Source organism: Eumetopias jubatus, unplaced genomic scaffold (assembly GCF_037043125.1).
Source record: "Eumetopias jubatus isolate StellerSeaLion01/CBP00866 unplaced genomic scaffold, mEumJub1_p1.0 scaffold_11, whole genome shotgun sequence".
In the NCBI taxonomy this organism is placed as follows: domain Eukaryota; kingdom Metazoa; phylum Chordata; class Mammalia; order Carnivora; family Otariidae; genus Eumetopias; species Eumetopias jubatus.
This window is the reverse complement of record NW_028274817.1, coordinates 90,060,148-90,075,204: the sequence shown is the minus strand read 5'-3', so window position 1 is coordinate 90,075,204 and position 15,057 is coordinate 90,060,148. Positions and strand designations below refer to the sequence as shown.

General features: G+C 42.4%; 1 protein-coding gene across 1 annotated transcript; it reads right to left on the bottom strand.

Annotated features, from left to right (window-relative positions):
- Window positions 1–698: 698 nt before the first annotated feature.
- Window positions 699–1,325, bottom strand: PPP1R2C (PPP1R2 family member C). Its single transcript, XM_028113353.1, has one exon. It carries the CDS (start codon window positions 1,323–1,325, stop codon window positions 699–701), a length of 627 nt encoding a protein of 208 aa, XP_027969154.1.
- Window positions 1,326–15,057: the final 13,732 nt, after the last annotated feature.

The window sequence follows — 15,057 nt, the reverse complement described above, 5'->3', positions numbered from 1 at the left end:
TTGTGGAGAAAAAAGGTAGCATTTCCTTGTAAGCACTGAAAGAAAAGAGAAAATGTAAAGATCCTAAGCTCATTACTCTTAACACATCTTCCCCTCCCCAATTAAACAGGCAAATCACCCTAAAGAAAAGTGCTTTTCAGCCTGAATATTCATCAGACTATGTAACCTAACTGTACTGACTGCATTTTGATTTTGTAACAAAACCTTTTTATAAAAGCCAGTCGATAAAAAAAAAAAAAGCCGGTACATCTACAAATGAATATAAATTAATCCCCTTTAACATCTAAAAAACTGTATAATATGTACAGTAACCAGTAGTTTTCTAAAAGCCACGCAGTTTTAAATTGCTATTAGTATTCGCCACAAAGAACCACGCACAAAAATACCAAGCAACCGTTTTGCCGCCAGTGTATTTTCTAAATTCACCACTGAATTATGGAGGTACAGTTTAACTGATAGGTGTTTTCAGTACCGGAAGCCGGGACTCGACAAGCAAGCAGCAGCGTGTTGGAATAACAGTTCGTAGCAGTTCGTGGCAGTTGGTAACAGTTCGTAGCAGTTCGTGGCAGTTGGTAACAGTTCGTAGCAGTTCGTGGCAGTTGGTAACAGTTCGTAGCAGTTCGTGGCAGTTCGTAACAGTTCGTAGCAGTTCGTAGCAGTTCGTATGGCAAGCGATGGCAGGGCAGAGCAGATGTTGTCTAGGCAGAGAATGACTGGGTTTGCAGTTCGTCACTTGTAGGACCTTCATCCGATTCTTCCGTAGCGGTGTTGCCTTCGTTGTTGTCGTCATCTAGAGTTTCTTCGTTGTCGTCCTTGTCTTTCTCTTGTTGGAACTCTTCGGAGATCAGTTGTCTAGCCAGCTTGAGGTGCAGTCCTTCGTTATAGTGTAGTTTCCTTTTCATTTCGAACTGCCGCTGCTTTTCTTGCTTGTCGAGTAGGATCTTGCTGCTGTGTGCCCCGTCACTCTCCGGCTCTCCCAACTGGCAGTTCAACTCCGAGGTACCACTGGCGGCTAATTTCTTGGCTAAGATGTCTGGGGTCATGGCTTCCTTTGCTTCCAAATCATTAACTGGCTCTTCTCCATCGTCTTGTGGGCTGAAGTAGGGGCTGCTGGGCTCGTTGATCTTCATTAAATCGTAGTCTCTGTAGGCTGGACGTTGTGTGGCCATGATGTTGGATTCGTCCCATTTCTGGGACTTTTTTCTCTTTACCTCTGGTAATGTCCCTCCCGACTGCTGGGCAGAGGCAGTCACCAAGGAAGCAGTGGAACTCTTGTTCTTCAGTATCCCCTTGATGGGCCGGTGTGAGGTGGTGGAGGTCGCCATGCCTGCCTGGGGAGCCAAGAGCCGCCGAGGGAGGGTTGGGCCACCGCAGCCTCCTGCCCGCCCTCCAGGCTGAAGCGGCAGCTCGGTCTGTTCTGGGCACTGGTCGCAACGTCCTAAGAGCTTCACCAGGTCCCAGCGTCACAAAGGACACTGCAGATGGCATCACAGAGGTGGCCGCTGCCGTCATGGCCGCCGTCATGGCCCCCGTCACCGCCTCCCAGCCCATGCTGGCAGTTTTTTTGTTTTAGGGAGTAAAATGGGAAATAGCCCTGTGTTAAACATGAAACAGGGAAGTACTGTTTTGTGAATTTCTAGGTAGCCTGTCTGTGTACCAGAGGCTACATAAAACATATGTCTTACTGTGGGTCCCGGTCAAAAATTTGCCTCACTACTTTGGTTAGAAAGATTGGAGGTATAGGTGCTACAAGGCGATTACCTTCTGCTCCTTCCTTCTGTCACCATGCACACCTCCCTCTCCCCTACCTACTTACACACACAAGCACACACACACACACAAAACCCCTGGTCTTTCTCTCATGCTCTGCCTCTTGGTTAATGGCCCCAATATCCAGTCACTTAGACCAGCTGGGAACCTGGCATCATCTCCCGTGCCTCACTCTCCAGTCTAGCCCTCAGGCACTGGCCTAAATAGTTCGAGAAACTCTCCAATTCTCTCTCTTCCACCACCACCCTGTTTCATTTCACCACCACCTCTTGTGGGGACTACAGCCACAGCCTTTGAACTGTGCCCTGTCTCCTGTAACCCCTCCTACTGCCTTCCAACCTCTTTTATCCACCCTCTAGCTAGAGTGGTTTTTCAAAAACACCCACCAAGTCTTGTCACATCTCTCTTTCAAACCCCTTAACAGCTGCCCATTTTCTGTAACATAGAGACCCAAGTCCAGAAGAGGCCAAAAAAGGCAGCTCTCTGAACTGCTCAGACATACGTCTGGAGCATTCTCCCGCTGAAGTCTTCCCGCCCTACCTCCAGCTTTCAATTCTGGCCTTTCCGTGCCAAGAGCCACTTCCCTTCCTGTCCCAGAGGCCTTTACAGTTTTCAGCTCAATCATTATTGCCTTCTTTGGGCCTGTTTCCTGAGCCCCAGGGCAGACGGGCCTTCCTGTGCTCTCATGGCCTCTCTTAATTCTCCTTGGCATTGTGATTATACTCTCTGTGCACACTAGATGGTAAACTCCAAGAGAGCAAGGAAGATGTGTTTTGCTCACCATCATCTCCAGCTCTATATCTTCGCAACATGATGCTGTACCTGGCACATAGTAGGTATTACAAAAATATTTATTGAGTGAATAATAAATGAGAGGTGATGGGGAACTGGAAGAATGAGATGTGTGAATAGAGAAAGGAGGACTCCAGAGCCTTTACAGTCAGTTACCATTTGTCCAATTAGTCACGTGGTGGTGGGGGGATAAAAACCCATATGTGGAATTTGGGGGCTGTTATAGGAGTGACTTTGGAACATTTTGTCCTTCACAGGCCTCATATTTCACAGGCAGTGCCATTCTCCTAAAAAACAAAAAGGAAATTAAGATCCAGTTTCACATTCTCCCCCCTCCAGGTAGCACTCACAAGACTTTTTTTTCCCTTCTGATAACATTTTGCTTCCTCCTCTCTCCCTCAAGGTCTTTCTGCATTTTCGAAACACAAAAGCAAAAGCATGAAAGAACCCTAAAACTTTTACAGGGGTCTTAAGCACCTTAAGTTCAAGTTGTCCTGTAGTCTCCAAAGTCCTACTAACTTCAGGAACTCTGCAGTCACTTTAAAACTGTGTTATTCATCTCAGAAAAAGAATTTCCTGATACCCTACTCTTTGGGGAAAAAAAAAAAAAGCTGTATTCTGTGGTGAGGGCTTTCAGGGATTCAAAAGCTGATAGTCAAGCCTACAGGACAACCCTCCGGTATGTGAAGGGAGGAAAAAAACAACCTTCATTATTCAGAACTACTACAGGCTACCCTTTTTAAAAAGCCTAAATGCAAGGCAACACAGAGCAGCACAAATGTGGCTAGTCCTCCTGGCTGGTAGGCACAGTGGGTCTGTGCATGTTTAGCTGTAAACAGGATGTTAAAGGGAGATGCTGATTCCAGTGCACTGGGATTTTGCTTTTGTCCGTACACAGCACCCACCCCCACATACTGTGATCTGAATATACAAGCTGCTCAATATATAATGAGTCAGCGATCTGGTTGTTCTTGAGCTTTCTGAAATTCATCTTTCAGTAGCACAAGGGCAGTTCATGCTGGGGCAGGAGCACTATGATTGTGACCTATTACATGGGCCACAAACAACATGGTTTAAAGAAAGAATCCGCCAGGCCTGACAGATTTCAGGTGTACCTTACGTAAAAGTAATCCTTTTTCACCTACCATTTGCTCATTATCTGCTTAATTAATGAAAAGCTCCCTAAGAAAAACCCAAGTTTTGAGTTCTCGTCATCAAACTAAAAACTCTCAATCTCAGCAACCCTACCATAAGCTTGAGTTAGAAAAGATCAGCAGGCTTTCCAACATTCCTCTTTCTTTATGCTATTCACTTGTTGTTGCCCTAGGACAAGAGAGGAGCAGTTATGTCTGAGGCTCCATCATACACACACAAACACACACACACACACACACACTTCAGGGCTAACTAAAACTTTCCCAGTCAATGATACATTATATGAAATTTACATACACACCTAGAAGGTCCTTTCGACAAATATTTAGTGACCGTCCACTGTATTTCCAAGAGCAGAACCTTCCTTTCAAATGCGCAGAAAGCCAAGTGGTGCTTCGGTGGTCCTCAATGGGTTGATGTTTGATAAAGACATCTAAATATCCATGCTGTTCTATCATTACAATTTTAAAAAATATTTTAAAAATATTACTGATTTTTAAAATGTCATTTGAACCCTCTGATGTTTGCACAGGATCAGAGTATTCTGCAGAGCACTGATTGACTCCACAGCTTTGTTTCTTCCCCTGAGAATCACCTCTTTTCCATGGAGACATTCTCCAAGCGCTGTAAGTATGGGGTTGGTTCCAAAGGAGAACCAAGCTGGGAATAAAGAAATTCTCAACTAAAGGTGGAAACACCCAAGAAACCAAGAGTTCCCACCAACAAGGAAGGCATCCCAGATGTCCCACTGGTTGCCATTAGTGAGAGATTAGTAAAACTCTGATAAGGCAGTGGGCTATTCGGGGACCAATCATGCTACTGGAAGTGGGGATTAGTACTGGTTTAGCCATGTGGTATCTGAAGTCATGCGCAGTTTATCCAAGAATTATCCACAGTAGTTGGAGAACTATGTTAAATACTGTGTGGTATGAAAACGAAAGTGCTCTTTGGTTTTGAATCTCTGTTTCTTGCCCCGTTTCTCTCATATTCCAAACCCAGGTTTCTGACATTCTACTAAATATCTGTATCTTGGATTGGGTTCCCTTACAAACCAACCCTGAGATAAGGATTCAAGTGCAAGTAGTCTATACTTGAGAAGAGATTTGCAGAAAACATTGGTAAGGGAGTAGGGAAGTGAGACAGGGGAGGGCAGGAGACAAAGGGTGCATCACCAAAGCACTTCCTCCTGTGGGCAGCTGGAGCTTAATCCTGCTACAAAACTGGGAGTCAGTGAGGAAGAGTGACCCCCGTGGCTCACCTCCACCTCATGGGTGAGGGTGCTGGAGTATATTTATGCATCAACTGCTGCCATCTTTACTTAAGGCCTGCTGGGAGTGGGGAGGGGCATTAACTCCCCACACTTTGGATTCCTGCTGGAGCATTGGGAGTGGATGGCCAATGTGCTGATGCATCCTCCTGTTGGCTTCTTCTCATCCTTTTTCACAAACCTTCTCCTGCTCTCCTGCTCCCTGGGCTCACAGTCCTAAATGAAAGTCCTTCTCTCCAGCTCTGCTTTTACAGGCATTACCCAGACTAAAACAAGGATTGTGCATTTTATCTTCAGTTCCCCCACACCTAACACATAATTGACACCTGTCTAAACTCTGGCACATGCCCATATTTCTGTAAAGCTGGTGAATGAACTGAGGAAAGTGGACAAAAATCTTTTGAAAAGAGGAGTCTGACAATATGGGCAGATCTAGAGAGGTTCAGTGAGGTGATGGTTTTCTATCTTTTTCATTAAAAGTTTGAAAGCAGTGAGACTTTTTTTTTTCCAAATGAAATATTACATAGAACTCCAGAATAACAACTGATAACATTGGAGCTAGGAAGCAATGGAGTTGGTCTGTCTGAATGAAGTGGGGAGCCCAGAGTTATCATCACTTGGCACCTCAGAGGTGGTTCCTGCGGCATCACAGGGACCCGAGGAAGGAAGTCAATTTGAAAACCACTGTGAAAGTGAGTTGTTGCCCAAAGCATGAGTGTTTGGTTACCCCAAGTGTTGATTTTCTGAGTGGTCACTTGTCTTAAGGAGATTTTCTACTGTGGTGTTTGACAATCATAATCATTGAGAGTAGGTCACAAAGGAGACAGGACATCACTGAAAATGTCTGATGTAACATAGTAAACATCGGCTTAGCCCCCCTCCAAGGGGATAATCCAGTTTGGGAATATTAAAGGAAGAGAAAGATCATCAGTGGGGATGTCTGCCAGGAGTTATACAGAAAGTAAAGTCAAAGATACCAGAAAACAGGCCTTGCAGGGATTGGCTGAAGAGTTTGTGGGAGAGACGTGTTCTTCCTGTTCCCTAAAGGACGCTAAAGTGTTTCATAGGAAAAGGAAAGGTGGTTCCTCTTCTTTCTCTTGACCCTGCTTGGTCAGGGAAGGAGCTATTGATAAAATAGAACATGGTTTTATCAATCAATTATTTTCATAGATACACATAAAGTTAGATTCCAGAAAGTATCATTTTGGCTCAGATGGAAATCCTGAAAGTTATTATCAGCCAAACCCAGGAGATGGGAAGGGGGTTGGATCTAAACCTGGGGAGGAAGGGCCGCTGGGGTGGCTCAGTCGGTCAAGCGTCTGCCTTAGGCTCAGGTCGTGATCCCGGAGTCCTGGGGTTGAGCCCTGGGTCGGGCTCCCTGCTCAGCGGGGAGTCTACTTTTCCCCCTCCTTCCCACTTGTGCTCTCTCTCACTATCTCTCTCTCTCTCTCAATTAAATAAAATATTTTTTGAAAAATAAGTAAACTTGGGGAGGTATCTGATTTGGATATGAGACCTGTGCTGGAACCCCCGACTGCCACCACTCCTAGAAGGGTTGTGTAGCAAATGGGAAAGTACAATGCCATAGCAGTCCCAGAGGACTCATTGCCTAGTGGAGAAGATTGAGGATCAAAAAGATATGGTGGCTTGTTCAGGGTCAAACAGGTAATTAGTGGCACAGCCAGTACTAAAAACCCAGGTCTTCTGGGACCACTATGGCAATGCACTTGCCCACTTGCTACATGCCTCTTCTAGAAGTAGTGGGAGTTGGGGTCCCAACATGTGTCTCATATCCAAATCAGATATCTCCCCAAGTTTAGATCCAACCCCCTTCTCATCTCGGCCTCTTTGGCCTGCACCATTCTCCAGTAGCACTGGCCCTTGGAAAGAACAGAAGAAACAGCAAAACCACCATTTCAGGATTAAAATCCTAAAATCTTGTGTCCTCTGGGTAGCAAGCTAAAATATAAGGTGCAAGCTCAGCTTGAGGCACCAGTGGAAAAGTTTTTTGGGCAAGGAATCAATAGGCCAGCTGACCAAGTTTTCTAGTTCTGGATGAACCATAGTCAAATTAGAAAAGCAATAATGTGATCCTGGGCAGCAAAATTCAATTTTGCCAACAACACTGAGATTCCTTGAGGCAGCCCTTTAAAGATGACATTATAGACAGGATTATTTCCCATGTGTACAAATATGGCTGGGGAGAAAAACACACACATGGAGATATAACCCGATGTGTGATCCATTCTATTCGGGAAACAAATTTTCTTGTTATTATGTATCTATATTTTTTAGAAAGAACATTATAAAAACAGCAAGAGAGGGTAATAGAAAAAGAAATGAAACACTGCAAGTCTTTTTTATGATGTTTCGCACACAATAAGAAAAATAACTCACAGAATCGTCAGATTTCTTAGAAGCTGCAGTAAATATATTGTTAGTGTCCCCATGACTCACTAACAAGATGCTGTCTGCAGGGAGGTGGGGCAAGAAAGCTGTCACCGAATTCCAGTCAATGATTTATGGTATTCGTGACTACCACATGCAAAGATGGTCAGCTGGCAATTTATTCTGGCTGATGTAACCTGACAGAACCTTCTTCCTTTCTGACAACCAGTCCAGTAAGTAAGGTTAACACATTTCAGCTCTAATAAACAGAAGTAAACCTAGCAGTGAAGTTTGTTTCCATCTTAGTCATGCCTATGTGTTGGTTGTATTTAAACAGAGCCAGCAGAACAGTTCACGGCAGCCACGAAGACATTGACAGGAAGGAGGGAGTCAAAGGGAGTAGAACAGTGGCTGTCCAACCTCAACGTGCAGCAGAACTCCCTGAAGGGCTTGTTAAGACACAGAGTACTAGGCCCCTCCCCTAGGGCTTCTGATTCTGTAGGTCTGGGGCAGAAGGAATCTGAGAATTGGCATTTCTAGCAAGTTCCCACATGATGCGGATGGTGTTGGTCCAGGGGCTACATGGAAAACTAGTGGAGTAGAACATGGTCCTGCCCCATCTGGTGGGTGATTCGGACAAATCCAGGTCCACAGCTGGAGACCCTGTGCTCTACTCTTTGGAAAGATGAGCAAGTACAAAGGGAAGTACAGAGGGAGGGGAATTCATTCTGTGATGAAGGCGTTGTAATAGGGGGCGTGTTTTGAACTAAGCACCGAAGTGAAGAAGGGCCAGGGAAGGGGACTTCAGGCAGAAGATGGAGAAGGTGGTTTGTGGTAGATGATGAGTACAAATGGTCTTTAAAGGATTGATCCATTACATACTGCGACAATAGAATGGCTACTCCTTTTAGAACTATATATAAGAATGGCCCATTGCTCTTTGCTTAATCACACCAACTACTTGAGTTGATTGCACATGTAGAAAGAAAAGTAGAAGAAGGAGTTGGCAGGGTGGGTTCCCTGGCATTCCCTGTTACTGATTCTCTACTGATGTCTGCACTTGCTGAGTACAAACTAGAGTCACATGAATAGCCATCTTTCAAAGGCAGAGTCTATTTCTCTTAGTTGATAGCTTTCCCCGGGGAATTGCCATTGTAACAGGTTACACGGACCCATAGATACTTTATAGGATAGTGGGTTGGTGGTATTTTAGGCATCTGATAGTGGTTGCAGGGTATATTCCTTTGGACAGAGCAACTTTCTTGGCACTCTTGAAATCTCGTCTCGCCGATGGTCCCCTGCAGGTTAGCCTGGCCATATTTGTCCAAGCATGCTTCATCCAACAGTCAATCTCCGTGGTTCTCGTGGCCCAGTTTTCACAAGGACTCCAGTTAGAGCTCGATGGAAAGCACCTCACATGTAGAGATCCTGTTTTTGATGTCCTATGTGCCTTCTGTATCTCCTAATGCACACAGTAAGGGCTTGATAATGCTTTTGTTAATAAACAGCAGGGATCAATGCAAGCATGTCCATCAGACAGACAGTCACTGGGGCTGTTCTAGGTGATGGCTGCCTTTGCCTTAATAGAAAATCCTCCAGCAGTAGATGGACACAGCTCTTCAAAGAGATTAGCCTCCATCCTAATGTAAAATGGTCACTTCAGATAATTGTGCTAAAAATAATACACTTTATCATCAGAGTTTTGGTGGGTTTTTTTGAGAAATATGCACTTAACAAAATATAAAACAGAACATTGCTTCATGGCTCAGGCAATACATCTCTGTCTCCATTGTTTGTTTAAGTCTTATTAGGGTCAGTTGTGACCTGAATTGCCCCATTTTCCATTTCCCTGTGCCTATACTTCCAAACATTTCAGAAATAAAGTCCCTTTTTTTTTTCATTTTATTTTTTTTAATGGGGAAGTATTGAGTATGACAAGGCCTGTCATCACCTAATGAGAAATGGCTCTTGGGCCACTTATAACTATTCTTAAGATGACGTTTTTCCCCTCTGAGTATCAACAGGAAACTGAGGTGCATGGCTCAAAAAAAAAAATACAAAACACCTAAGGACCAAAGAGAAGACAATAGCCAAAGCAAAATAGAAGAACCAGGTTTACGAATTTAGGCTTGGACTGGTAACATTTTCAAAGGCACCTTGAAAATTTTCCTTTAGAGAAAAATAGAGAAAAGCAAAGGGACACGAGGAAAGTGAGATTTGGTATATCATGAGGTTTAGTGCTTTTCAGGAGGCTTCTTGAATTAGTGACCCAATATTCTGACAAAGAAAAAGTCCCTCCCGTTGTCTGCTCATCAAGGAACCTGTAGTGGAGAAAGCCATTTTCAGATCAGTTCTGAACTACAGGATGAAAATCATAAGTATGACATACATGCATACACAATGCATTGCTGCAAAATTGATACTGGGTATCACAGTGCAGACATGAAGTAATGTATTAGAAAACCACCATAAAGTATTGAATACTTACAAACACCGTTTTTCTTTTTTGACAGCATAATGAAAAGTTTCAAAGCACTCTTGTCTTTCAAATTATAGTACCATTTTGTTTTTATGGTTTCATTTCCCAGTAGATCTTTAGATATGTGCCAACAGTCATGCGGATGAGGATGGGTATGAAGATGAAATCACAAACTCCAAACTGTCTCAACTAATGCTTGGAATCTGGAAAGTTAGAGCAGATGCCTGAGTTATGAATTGCAATTTTGTATGGAAACAATCTGTCAGCAACACAGTGCTGAGGAGCAACTGTTCTTTAGAAAATAGTTTGTCTCCTTTGGTAGCATGGCTATGCTTGAAGAATAAAAGGTCATTGAAAGGTCATCTGAAATTCTGGAGGCATGGAAGCAGGGATACAAGGCTAGATGTTATTGTAGGTGCTGACGTGATACCCAGTCCTGTCATTTTTACCTAGGTTTCCCAAATCTCTGACTTGGAAGGAATTCAAGATTTATCTAGGCCAGTACTTCTCAACATTAACGTGCTCAGGAAACATCTGGAGATCTTGTTAAAAGGCAGATTTTGACTCAGCAGGTCTGGGGTGGGGTCTGAGATTCTGCAAATCTAAAAAGCTCCCAGGTAAGGCCAATGCTGCTGGTCTGTGAAGTACATTTTGGAGTAGCAAGGTCTAAGACTAGTTTTATTTGTTTTTTGTTTGTTTTTTAACCTATAGTTTTTAGACATATAGTGTTTTGTAATTATGTCACAGGTAATTTGTTACCAGTGCTAGTTGATCACCAAGTTTCTTCCACGGTAACTGTGTATCTATGCATATTTCTATGCCGGTGGTTATAGCCATATCTATGAATCAAAGTAATTTAAGACTATCCCCATAATATTACTCTCCTTGACATGGTTGGGGAGCAAAAATTTTCCTCTATCCTTTGAGATTCTTTTGGCTGCTCTAACAATTACGTTGACATGAGACAAATTAACAGGAGAACATAAAGTTTAACTGAATACATATGGGGGCGCCATAAGAATATGACGAAGTCAGTCAGGCAGTTGAGGCTTATATGTCATCCAGAGCTAAGGGGGCTGAAGTCTGAGACTTCAAAGGGAAGAAAGATTATTTCACAGGAAGATGAAAAAGAGTAAATGTTTGGTTAACAAATGTTTCTTGGGCCATACAGAAGCAATGAGACACAGAGAGGAATTTTAACAGACTTTACTAGGTTTCTCTCTGTCTACCACACCTCGTCTGTATTATACTGCCGTCATCTATGGTGATAGCTCCCTCTCTGGAACAAGTCCTCTATATAAATTCTTTTAGGCAGTTAGAAGGAGGGTCAAAGTTTCTTCCTAAACTTTCCATTTCTTAAAAGTAATCAGCCTGAAATAATCCACATGCCAAAGAGACACATTTTGAGGTGGCAAATCTTGCTTCACTACAACATCTAGCTTCTGACACACTATTCTTGGTGGAAGATAAAAAGGTAGATTCCTGCGAGGAAATTATACATAGGCCTGGTTATGCCTTTGGGAATGTGTTACACAGGGAAGGTCAACTGCCATGAGTGGAGGAAAGATTGAGAATTGCTAGTCTAGTTCAATCTCTCAACTGATGATTCGAAAAGCGGGTCACATCGGCCCCTAAATACATACGTCTTGGATTTTTTTTTTAATTTCCACAAAGAATACATCTCCATTTAACAGATTTAAACAGTGAATATCTATGCAAAGGAAGAAGCAATCAATTCTTTGTATTCCCTCCAACCCTGTGTTACCTGTTTGTTGTGTGTACTTCCTGATGAAGTTTTTATACTTACATAAACATAGTTTTTAATAAAGTATATCAATTGTTCTGCGACTTGCTGTTATTATTTAATATTTTGGAAACAACTACAGTAGGTCTATTAGAAAAATATAACCAAGCATTTTCTTATCTAAAGTTTTAATCAGCTTAAAAATAATTTTCCTGGTCTTTAATTCTGCTTTTGTGATTCACAGACTACTTTTATGAAGCAGAAAATGAATACCAATCAAAGTGTATTCCCAGGACACTAGAATGTAAGTTCTGCGAATTCTAAGATCTTTGTCTGGATCGGATATATCCCAACTTCCTACAAGGGAGCCAGGTACAGAGTAAGTACCTGACAAATATGTATTAATGAGTCAACATCAGCTAGACAGTGTGAGGACAACTAGGAGATGGGTGGGGAGATCAGGATAGACTGTCAAGGAAAGGGGCTGAGGTATGCCCTGTATCTATTAAATGTTGGTCCTTGACACCATCCATTAAGAATCAACATAGCAGTTGGGCAAATTGTGTCTGTGTCTAAATTTTGTTCAATGGCTGATCACATAATGAAATGGTTTTTCTTCATCCTAGCAACGTGATAAAATGGATATGCACTTTATTTGCCTTTTTTATGAATTAAAATTACCCTAAGGAGACCCGTTAATTAAGAAGAAAACTAAAGAACACTAGGTAATTGATCAAATTCTAATTTGTGATTTACTGATATTCTCTTCTCTGATAAAGAGTCATGATATATCTATATCTATAGGTAGATGCTTATGTAAAGGCTTTTGATCCCAGTTCTTACCAAACTTCGGAAAATGTTCATTTATTAAACAAATATTTCCATCCTTAGAACCAGGACCTAGGGGCCATGTATGTGTATGGATCTTGGCAGTAACATTAGGGTGTGAGGACCGGATGGAGGGAATACCAATGTAATAAGAATCCTCATGCTTAGCGCAATACCATCCCTTAGAATGCTGGGACCCTTCACAGCCACTCAATAATTATTGTACTCAACCTCTGAGTAAAAGAAAGCTGGGTATTCCTTTTGTGAATCAGGAGCAGAAGAAGTTTAGCCATACTTTGTACTGTGCTGATAACCCTCAAGTGCACTCTTCCATGGCCTTTGGCTCCATCTGGGGACAAAAAATTATCAGGTCATGTGATTTTCGGATGATCTAGGACATCTAGAATTTTGAAGTTGTTATGCAAAGAAGAAAACAAAGACTCTTTGCTTCAGGGGAATTAGTTATAAAGATTCACTGGAGCTTTGAACTTGTTTGTATGCAATTCTACACCTTTTAAGATGCAAATCATTTGGCCAGATAAACCAGAGGAGATCTGTTGAAAAAATACTGTGGGCTTTGGCAGTTTAATAAAAGGCCCATTTTCAAAACCTTGCCTTATGTAGTGTGGGTCATGTCAGGGGATCTCATTTTGATGCTACTTGAAGTTAATAAAGGGACAATAACTTCTGACAAAGGGTGTTGCAATTTAATATAGTTAACACTGTAAGGATGGAGGAGGCCAGATACTATTCTTGTTTTTGTAGTTTAGAATCTTTTTGAACCGAAACAAATTACTTAACCACTGTGAGCTTTGGTTTCCCCATGTACAAACAAAATAAACGCCAATATCTTCTTGATAGGGTTGTTGGGAAAAAAATCAACTGAGAAACTGTGCAGAACATTGGCTCAGTGCCTGGCACTCAGTAAGTGGTCAACAAGGTTAACTGGGATCGTTGCTTATAAGAATAAAACATACATGGGCGCCTGGGTGGCTCAGTTGGTTAAGTGACTGCCTTCGGCTCAGGTCATGATCCTGGAGTCCCGGGATCGAGTCCCGCATTGGGCTCCCTGCTCGGCAGGGAGTCTGCTTCTCCCTCTGACCCTCCCCCCTCTCATGTGCTCTCTCTCTCTCTCTCTCATTCTCTCTCTCTCAAATAAATAAATAAAATCTTAAAAAAAAAAAGAATAAAACATACATTGGGACGCCTGGGTGGTTCAGTCGGTTAGGTGTCTGCCTTCAGCTCGGGTCAAGATCCCGGGGTCCTGGGATCGAGTCCCGTATCAGGCTCCTTGCTCAGCAGGAAGCCTGCTTCTCCCTCTGCCTGCAGCTCCCCCTGCTTGTGCACTCTCTCTGACAAATAAATAAATAAAATCTTAAAAAAAGAATAAAACATACATTCCAAGCATGAGAGTATTTGTATTAGTTTGTTTTACCGAAAATTCCTCCTACTGCTCTATTGGAGAAAGATCTAGCCAACACATGAACTCAGCTTCCTGCTATTATTTGGTCAGCATTATAGTTTGCTTTTAAACTTTGTTTTGGCTGGATCTTGAGTGTCAGAAAACTTAGAAGAACACAGGAGAAAGAATTTACTTTAAAATTGCACTTCCTTGCAATCTAGCCTTGAACCTATTTGGCCAAATCATCCAGAGTGGTGCTGACGACATCTCTTGCCCTCTTACTGGCTCAAGAGGAGCTGTCAGGAATGGATTGCCCTGTTCCACTTTAACAAGCCCATTTTGAGTCATTACGGTTTCTTGCTTAAGTACTTCTGAAACACATATTCTTTAATTGACAGATTATTTCAGCTCCTTCGGAACCATTCCCATCTATTATGCTGAGCGGTCTTAGTATTCAACTGTTGTTAAATTAATACGTATATGTGTAGTAGAGACGGATATGAGGACAAGTTACTGCGCCAAGGCTTGTGATAGAAAAGCAAATATTTCAAATCTGTCATAGTATGACTGTGTGGTTAAAAGGCATGGCATTTCTTATGTATATTTTAGTAGTCATGAGCTTGCATCTCCCGAAAATAACATGGATTGTGAGTCTTGCTATAGTTCCCCAAACATATATTAGTCCTTCATTACTATAGGTATTAGAGGAGAGAAATGAATTTCTGTCCCTTCTAACACCCATTCTCTAGGCAGGAACCAAAGTAATACCTTTCAGTAAATCAGATCATGTCATTCCCTTGCTCAAAAGGCTTTATCGTCTTTCCATTGGATCTAGAAAAAGAATCCAAATTCCTTCCTCAACAGGGGCTGTATTATTGGGGCCCTGCCTCTTCCTTCCTGTCTGTCTTCGTCTTCCACTGTCTCCCCTCTATCACTATCTTCTGTTTCTCTAAATGCAGTTTGCTTCAGCTTTGGGAGCTTTGCATTTGCTCTTCTCTCTGTTTAGAGTGTTCTCTCTTTAATCTTTTGCATTCAAGGCTTTAATGTCTCAGCCCAAAGGCCACTTTCTTTAAGCCTCCCTTGACACCCACACTAAATTAACACCTTCACCATCCAAACACTCTCTACCCTTTTGTCTATTATTATTATTATTATTATTAAATACAGCACTCATCACCACCCAAAATTATGTCCATCTCTGTTTTCTCATCTGCTATCTGTGTTTTCCCACT

Coding starts and splice junctions, on each gene's coding strand:
- PPP1R2C (XM_028113353.1), bottom strand. CDS start 1,325: ATGGCGACCTCCACCACCTCACACCGGCCCATCAAGGGGATACTGAAG.